Source organism: Trichechus manatus, unplaced genomic scaffold (genome assembly GCF_000243295.1).
Source record: "Trichechus manatus latirostris isolate Lorelei unplaced genomic scaffold, TriManLat1.0 scaffold00103, whole genome shotgun sequence".
NCBI lineage: Eukaryota > Metazoa > Chordata > Mammalia > Sirenia > Trichechidae > Trichechus > Trichechus manatus.
This window is the reverse complement of record NW_004444039.1, coordinates 8,308,196-8,317,311: the sequence shown is the minus strand read 5'-3', so window position 1 is coordinate 8,317,311 and position 9,116 is coordinate 8,308,196. Positions and strand designations below refer to the sequence as shown.

Sequence of the window (9,116 nt, the reverse complement as noted above, 5' to 3'; positions counted from 1 at the left end):
TATGCTCCATAGGTTTCCACTTGCTGATTTTCTGGGAAGTACATCTCCAGGCCTTTCCTTTGGGGCACCTCTGGGTGATCTGGAGCGCCATTGTTTTGGTTAGCGGCTGAGCGTGTCACAGCTGCACCACCCGGGGACTCTGACCTTAAAAGAGGACGAACCTTTTCAAAGTTGTTGTTGTCCAACAGCAGCTGATAGCCGTAACCACAGAACTGATAGCTAAACCACAGAAAAGTTGGTAGGTAGACCAATTCAGGGTTGGAGTTTTGCAAGGAAAGAACAAGGGGCAAAAAATCCAAGTTATTTAAATGGTGGATTGTATTTGCAGGGGCTGGCACATGACTGCCCGAGGGCCAACTCCATCCCACCACTTTTTTTATGGAGTTCTGTTGTGACAGCCACACCCGTTCACTTAATGTACGTCTGTGTGAGTTGGAATGAGGAGAGGGCAGCGGGTTTGGGTTTTTCTTTTTTCTTTTTTTTTTATGGCGGCTTTGGAGCCCTGCTGGTGCAGTGGTTAAAAGCTCGGCTGCTAGTCAAAAGGTTGGCAGTTCGTATCCACCAGCCACTCCTTGGAAACCCTATAGCGGGCAGCTCTACTCTGTCCTGTAGGGATGCTAGGAGTTGGAATTTGACTCAGTGGCCACAGATTTGTTTCTGTATTTTACGGGGTTATAGGAGCCCCGGTGGCGCAGTGGTTAAGAGCTCAGCTGCTAAGAGAAAGGTCGGCAGTTCAAACCCCCCAGCCGCTCTGCAGGAGAAAGCTGTGGCAGTCTGCTTCAGCAAGATTTACAGCCTTGTTAGCGCCGCGGGGCCGCTGTCCTCTGTCCTGTAGGGACGCTGTGAGTGGGAATCGACTCGACAGCAGCGGGGATGGTGGCTTTCCCACTACGATGGCAGAGTTGAATCATTATGACAGAAAAACTGTGGCCCAGTGTGGAAACTATTTACTAATTGGCCCTGTACATGAAAAGTTTGCCAACCCGGAATGACAAGGTCATTCAGGAATGAGCCAGCAGGCTGCTTTCTCGTAGACTCTGAGCACACCCATGGGAAAGGTCAGGACGTGAAGTTATTGTGAAGTCAAGCAGCAGACAGAACGGGACTCAGAAAGCTGACAGCACAGGGGTTTAGAGAGTCAGCCTGTCAAAGTGGAGGGCTCCCGAGACCCCCAGGATCTCAGCGATGAGCTGGGAGGGGATTGGGCGGTAGAGTGGGGGCTGTGGAGTTCACCGGAGTTCAAGTTGAGGGATCCTCAGTGGAGCGTTGTTCTATAAAGAGGATCTCCCTAAAAATACCCACAGATAACTTGCCAATACAGAGAACTTAACCCCCACAGCTAAGACCTATCTGGATAGTCTTCCTCACCCACGTTTGCTGTGAGTTCAACCGAAACTACGAGTTGGTAAAGCGGTGGAATGTTCGCATGTTGGTTGATGTCTGCTCTGTGTGCAGTGTTCTTAAACTGCTCATTCGCAGTATAGTTTTGTGTGGTGCACCACGGTGTTTTCAGGTGCACATGTTCTGATTTTTAGCATAAACGTTTTTCTTTTTATCTAAAGATAGAGAATGTTACTGCGTTTTTTTAAATCTACTTTTAACATTGTTTTTTTCCCCTTTCCCTATAGGTATATGAAAATTATCCTGCTTATGATTTAACTGAAAGAAAGGATTTCATAAAAACAACTGTTAAAGAGGTAAATATTTCCATCTTTTCCAAGTTTGATCATTTTGGACATAGAAGACCAAAAATATTATGTGCATTAGACGCTGCATGGTTTTCAAAGCATTCCTGTTACTATCACATTTGTTCCTCAGATTCCTGTGAAGTAGGTAGGGGATCTTGCTTTTCATCCCTATTTGAAAGCTTAAAAAATAAAGTCTGAACAGTTAGTGACAAATCCTGAGCTCAGATTAAGACGTGGGTTGTGTATCATGGGTAGCTTGGCTTCTCCAAGGAGCTCACACATCTGGTGCAGAACAAGCTCCTGTCCTCCAGGCAGAGGTGAAGGAAGAACAGTACCTACAGTTTTATACTGATCCCAGCTGGTTTCCCACAGGTCATGAGAGCAAACTGTTGTTAGGTGTCGAGAGTCAATTTCAACTCATAATGACCCCATGTGACAGATGGAACTGCCTCGTAGGGTTTCTAGACTGTGATCTTTACAGGAACAGATTGCCAGGTCTTTCTTCTGCAGAGCTGCTGGGTGGGCAAACTGACCACCTTTCAGTTAGCAGCCGAGTGGTTAACCATTGCACCACCAAGGCACCTAAGTAGTAAAATGGAAGTTAAAAATGCAATAAGGTTTTATGATTTATGTGTACTTGATATTGTATGTGCAGTGTGAGAAAAGAATGTTTCTCTTTCATTACAGCTTATTTCTTGAGACGGAAGTCAGAGACACATGACCTGGCCCCATGGATTTGAAGATCTGATTTATACCAGCAAAGAGAATGTATTTCCTTTTCTAAAGCCTCGGTAACCATTGTGTTGGTAGAACTTACCACTGACCTTGTGATCTTGAGTGTTATGTAAATTTGACTTTGCAGTTTTCAATTGCATTTCTCTGCAGTGTTTAGTTTAAAATTTGCATGACAGCAGCTGTTCCTTGCTTTTAGAGTTGTGTTTTGTACATTCGGGTTTCTTTGTATGAGGTCATAGATTCTTGAACTGTTGTGGTTTTTAGTGTGCTTAATATTAGCTTGCTTAAGACATAACACTTTTAATCAAGTAGAACAAAGCTGTTGTTATTACCGGCATCTATACATGCAGTGAGTATTGCAGTATTTAGTGTATGAAGTATTTTGAATACACATCTCTTCTGTCAGTCTAAAAAACTCAGTGGCCACGTGTTCATCGTATTAAAAACAGACGAGCCACGCAGCTGTCAGGTGACGAAGCTGAACTTCTCTCCTGCATGTGTATATATGTCCAATTGTCAGCATGACAGGAGTGACAGATATTATTTTTGTATTTTTAAAAACATGTATATAAAGTTTTTTTATTTCTTTTGTGCAAATCAATTTTTAAACTCACATAGGTAGGTATCTTTATGAACTATGAAATGTCAGTGTTCGGCCAGATGGGCGTGACAGAGCAGGAAGGTTGGAACTCGGTGAAGACACCACCGACGGACGGATCGTTCTCCTGCTTTGCCTTCAAAGTGTCAGCGGTTGGTAGTTTTAGCGCTAACTCTGCAAAAATGTCTGTAGAAACATTTTACATTAAGGACAAACCAGTATCAACCAAGAATAACTTCAGAAACTTTGGGAGAGTATGGGATTACGTACAAGCACACTTGGCTTCTAGTAAATGAACTGATTTTTAGTAACTGCTTGGCCTGTACAAAATGCTGATATTTACAGGAACGCTGGCCCCCTCCATGATGGTGATAGAAGTACCAGGTATAATCCAAAAGAAGATAATGTGTAGGGAGCAGTGGGTATCTCTGACAAAGGGTTTCTCTAAAGTGATAATAAACTTGTTTATTTTCACATTGAAGACATTTAGTTATTTGTGGAATCAGGGCTGTTGGGTTTTAAATTTTGGCCAATCAGGATTCTAGGTGATTGATGTATGGACCACCCCTGAATTAGACTAATCTTATCGTTTATATCGACTGTCTTAGTTTGTTAATCTGTCTCTGAATTTTAAAATAAAACATCCTTATGATAAATTAGCCCTTTGATATACCACTGGAGTGTTAAAGATAGCTTTGGATCATACAACAGAAATATGTAAAAATGTTATATATTGAGTGTTAACAGGTACTTTCACAGGTTGACTTTGTTTCTTGATAATGACATTAGGGAAAGGCATAGTTAATACAAATGAATGGAATAAGCAAGTAAATGAGACCTAAGAATTGGCCTTTGATTTTTAAATATTTGTTCCTATAAACCTTGTCAATAAAAATAATAAATCAATGATGTTCTAGTCTCTTGTATTTGATTTTTTGAAGAGGGGCCTTACTATGGGTTTACGTGGCCTTTTTCTTGTACGTGAGGGTTTCCGAATGGGGTTTTAGGTGGCTTTAGCCTAAGTCTGTATGATCTGGAGTGCTGACCATTTTTACTTTTAATAAGTACACTTCAGAGACATTGTTAGGGGAACTTGAAGTGATTTCACGAAGCTGTCCGTCTGCAGCTGATGTTCATGACAGTTCACTGTGACAGGAAAGAATGCCTGTGGTCGAAACAGTGAGGCTCCTGACGGGGAGGATTCAGGCGGTCTGTGTGGCGGTGCGTGGGTTGATACACTCCTTCAGTAAGAACGTGGTCATCATTACTGCACACGCAAAATGCGTTGGAAAAACAAGGCTAGTTTTATTAAGCTGTTTTACACAACCAGTTATTCATGCTCTGTATTTAAAACATTAATAAATTTGTATGTTCACTGCTACTCGATTACAAAAGTCCTCAGGCAACACTGAGAAACACACTCAAAGTAACTCAAGAATGAAAGGAAAGTACCGAGGTTCCTTAACAAAGTGCCAGAGTATGTCACTTCAGACAGGAAATGAGGTTTTGGGGTTTTTTTTAAATACACGTTCACCATACTTTCAGGAGGTTTTTCCCTAGCTTGCCTGTAGGAAGGTACAGGTTTAAGTGCCCAGAGACTAAAGTAATAATTTACTGTGAACCATTTCAAACGTAACACGATATTTTGCATTTATCACTTAACACGTGCTATTTCTTCTAAACATCTGAATACATAACACTTTAAAGCAGAATACTTCCCAGTCAGTACCAATGAGTCTCATCAGTGACCTAAATATCAACGTTTTCCTGTGTGAACTGTGAAGTTACCGTAAGGCTAGCTGCTTGCTTTTGTTTGTATCATAACTGGTGGGGGAGAAGGGGACATCTAAACTCTTATCTAAAGTTTACCACATTGTTTGCATAAAACACTATTTCTACTTATAAACTGACTTTCAAATTTCAAAAATACCTAATATTTTGAACAGTGGTTTTAGAATTATTTTTGAGTCCCTTTTTAAAGCAGCCCAATATAATTGAAAGAACAGCTCAAAGACATCTGTTGACAAAAGCGCTTAATTCTAACCTGTAAACTGGTTTCTTTCAGGTTTCTTGGCAAAGTAAGTATCCCAAGGACCCTGAAACGGATGTTTATTTTAATGCCATATGAAGCAGTTCGGTGAAGAGAGGAAAGAGTGAACGTTTGCCATGTTCTCAGGCTCTTAAGATATGGCTTATAGAGTGTAACATTTACCAGGATATATCACATTTCTCTGCAGTTTTCCCATGGACCTGCCTATGGAATACTGTAAATGTAACTGCAAAAAATATTCCTACAAATTGAATCTGTTGTTTTAAAAAGGGGAAGTTGAGAGGGGCTTTTGGTAAATTGACAAGATCTTTTTTGCTAGTGGCTGCCAAAAGAAGGGTATTTAAAGTGTGCCCCCCACCCCCCCAAACTGGGCTCTATGAAAAAGCCATATCTGTCTTTAGTATGAAGACTACACTCTCTCTCCCCCATCTCAGTGATACAACACCTGGTCTGTTGAAGGTATTGAAAATTTTGCTGTTTGGCCAATGAGTACACAAATTAAACTTTTATCATAAGATACCTGAATTTAAATTCCTTTTAAATACCCAGTGGGAATAAATATGTACAATATAAAATAGTCTAGAAGCTTCACCTTTTGTACTGAAGCAGTTTGTACTGTATCAAAAAAAAAAGATTTCTATCTAAATTTTAAGTAAAAGCTCAATATTGGAGCTATATAAAAATCTTAAGGCTCGTTGGTAAAGATACTGATGAATTGTCAGAGAAGAAAAACATGGCTTTATCTGGTTTCTGAATGATTCCTGCTTGTTTGCCTTGGTTTCTCAATGTGTGAAAACTGATCAGCCAAATAGAATGTCAAGACAACCTCCAACCATGGAAGAATCCCATCCATATTCTGCTGTTGTCTTCTGAAATCCAGAAGACTTTTAGCACTAGTCGGACCTGGTAAGTGGAAAATGCAATTAAATATAAGTGCTTACAAGGATTCTTGGGGCTAGTGCTTTCAGAGTGGCCTGAAATGTGTTTACATTATCACCTTAAAACATTTCAATTCTGTTATCCACAGGGCTTTTTTTTTTTTTTTTGTCCTTAAGAAACGGGGGTCTAACGTGTTTCAAACGTTCCCCCCCAGGGACAGAAGAAAACTGGGTCCAGACAAACTAAAACGCCGCAATCTTGCTTGCTTCTCGCACACCGCTGAGATATGCCCCGGTAACAGTTTGTGGAAAATGCCTGTTTGTTGCCTGTAAAAAAAGAAAAAAAAAATTACAGAATTTGATATGTAACAAGAATTCAGATAATAAACTTGTACCTTCCCTGATCCTCCTGAGGTAAAGGTTGGTGCCACACCTGTATGCTCATATTAACACCCTTTATTCAGCTGTCATGGAGCCCTGGGTGGTTCAAATGGTGAATGCACTCAGCTCCTAACTGAAGGCTGGAGATTCGAGTCCATCCAGAAAGGTCTGGTGATCTACTTCTGAAAAATCTGCCACTGAAAACCCTATGGAGCCCAGTTCTACAGGGTCTGCCTGAGTTGGGAGCCAACTTCATGGCAACTGGCTTGTTCTGGTTTCTTTACTCACCCATCATGGCCCTTGAACTTCTCTGGTTATCTAACCATGCTTTGTCAGACTCATTCATTCTACAGTTTATTCATCACTCCCGTGAAGTACTGTGTGGTATACGTTAAAATACTATCTACATATGGCAGGTAGTGTTTGTCAGAGTTAAAACAATGACTAAGACAGCTCTTCCATCAGACAGGTAATCCAGCAGTTACAATTAGTGGCAGGTGACGAAGCACAAAAAGTGAATCACAATTCACCCAGGATTGGAGTTCTGCTGGACGGTGGAACAGAAGGGTAGAGGACGGGAGTTCCTAAAAAGAAGGACAGACGGTGGACCTTAATTTCAACAAGAAGGGAAGAACAAAAGGTGAGGGCTGCTGGGTGGGGAGGAAGTAAAAAGGCCGTCAGTGATGGGAGAACTGCTTCCAAGGAATGGCGGCAGTGGAAATGGAATAAGGGAATCAAGACAGGGAAGCAGGAGGCATGAGGAGTGGGTGCTGGGAGGTGATGACAAGGTCTGAGACGTGTCTTTGGGAGAGGGCCGCTGAGGTGGAGCTGAACAGGTCTCAGAGGACAGAAACTGACAGGTGACGTTCCAGGTGAAGGTGAAGGCATGACATTGACGGCTGGGGTGGAGGGAGAAACACCCAGGTGCCGAAGATTTCAAAGACGGGGGAGTGACCCCAGAGGTCAGCAGGGACAAGTACTCGTCGGGGGAGAAAGTGGCGGCAACAGAAGCCTCAAAGAAATGGTTTTGTTTTAATAAGAAAATGCTAATTTATCAAAGCACCTAAAGCAAAAAAACAAAACAAAACAAAAAAACCCGCTGCGTCCAGTCAATCCCGACTCCTAGCGACCCTGTAAGACAGAGGAGAACTGCCCCACAGGGTTTCCAAGGAGCGGCTGGTGGATTTGAACTGCCGACCTTTCAGTTAGCAGCTCTTAACCACTGCACCACTAGGGCTCCAAAGAAGGCAAAACGGTTCTAAATCCTGCTCGTGACCCTAGAATAGCCTGAAGTGGTCACTTCTCGGAAGCAGACCATTGCCTGGCACGTGGCCACTGTGGCCTGCTTCTACAGCGCTCCTGGGAGACACGTGATCCCAAACTATGACATGCTGCTGTTGTTAGCTGTAATCGAAACAGCCCCAAACTCACACTGACCCCACGCACAACAGAACAAAATGCTGCTCCGTCCTGTGCCATCCCCGGGATCCGTAAGGTTTTTATTGGCTGATGTTCAGCTGTCAATTGCCAGGCCTTTCTTCCTGGTCTTAAGTTTGGAAGCTCTGAACCCTGTTCTGCTTTATAGCAAAATGCAAGCCTCCACTGACAGATGAGTGGTGGCTGTGCCTGGGGTGCACTGGCCAGACAATTCTGGGTCTCCCCCAGGGAAGCTGACAACTCACCACTAAACCACCACCATCCCCCTCCACTGTGATCTACAAAGGCTGAGAGCAGATGCGAGTGGCCACTTGCTTAGCTTTCACCGTCCTCATTCTGCTCAGTGTCTGCGGGAAGACTAGATGAGTTAACAACAAAGAGCAAACCCATTAATCTGCTGCCGTGGAGTCAATTCCAACTCGTAGCGACCCTATACGACAGGGCAGAACCGCCCCGTGGGGTTTCCAAGAAGCAGCTGGTGGATTCCAACTGCCGACCTTTTGGTCAGCAGCCGTACTCTTAACCACTACGCCACCGAAAGATACACCAGGTTCAGCCGTGGGAGACCCCATGACACTGCTGTGACTCGGACACGAACCAAGGTTGAAGCAAGAGAAACAGGAACTCGAAGGAAACCAGCAGGGAGGAAGCAGAAACAGAGTGAAAGTCTTAATGAATCAGCTTAGTTAAGAAACAAGTTCCGAAGCAGGAGGAGGATGTGATAGAAAAGGAGCGTTCTGAGAAGAAAGTGCTCGTAAGTTGAAGTCGAAATTTAAAATATCAATACAAGGGTTGGAAGATAAAGTCAAAGCAATCTCCCCGAAAGGAGAATAAAAAGACAGAGATGAACAATAGCAAGAAGAAGACAATCAGATGATGAGTCCAACTCCGATATACGCAGCAGCAGCTGTAGAAACACCGAACAGAAAAACTGGGGAGAAAATGACCAGAAAAGGAAATTCGAGGAATGAAGGGCTGGAGTTTCTAGATGACGAGGAATGGAAAAGGCATAGAAAGGATCAGAAATCAGAACAGTAAAACACTTCTTTACAGAAGTAAATCAAGAAAGGAGAAAAGGATCTAGGAATGAGTGAGCCCCAACCCTGCAGGGTGGAGAAGATCCAGGGTGATGGCCGGGCCAGACGGCGGCAGAAAGACAAGGGCTCCGGGATAGCAGATTTCAAAACAGGAAACTATCACACCAGGTCTTAGATTCTGCTGCCACTTCCAGATGACTGAAGAGTGGTGGAGAGGTAGAAAAAGAATTGAGCAAATGAAAAAAGGAGTCTTGGTGATACAGTGGTTAAGTACTCGGCTGCTAACTGAAAGGTCAGCGGTTGGAACTCACC

The 9,116-nt window shown here is 43.1% G+C and overlaps 1 protein-coding gene and 1 long non-coding RNA gene across 3 annotated transcripts in view; one reads left to right on the top strand and one right to left on the bottom strand.

The window, feature by feature from the left end:
* Positions 1-3,930, top strand: part of DEK (DEK proto-oncogene) — a 36,633-nt gene extending 32,703 nt beyond the window's left edge. For both annotated transcript variants that reach the window (XM_004382985.2, XM_023737488.1), the window contains exons 9-10: positions 1,629-1,697; positions 2,376-3,930. In XM_004382985.2, the coding sequence (XP_004383042.1) occupies positions 1,629-1,697; positions 2,376-2,387 (81 nt within the window). In that variant the 3' untranslated portion in view covers positions 2,388-3,930. The remainder of the gene's footprint in view (positions 1-1,628; positions 1,698-2,375) is intronic.
* A 2,166-nt stretch (positions 3,931-6,096) lies between these two features.
* Positions 6,097-9,116, bottom strand: part of LOC111821754 (uncharacterized) — a 5,481-nt gene continuing 2,461 nt past the window's right edge. The window contains exon 2 of the long non-coding RNA XR_002825093.1: positions 6,097-6,276. This is a non-coding gene — a long non-coding RNA (uncharacterized LOC111821754). The remainder of the gene's footprint in view (positions 6,277-9,116) is intronic.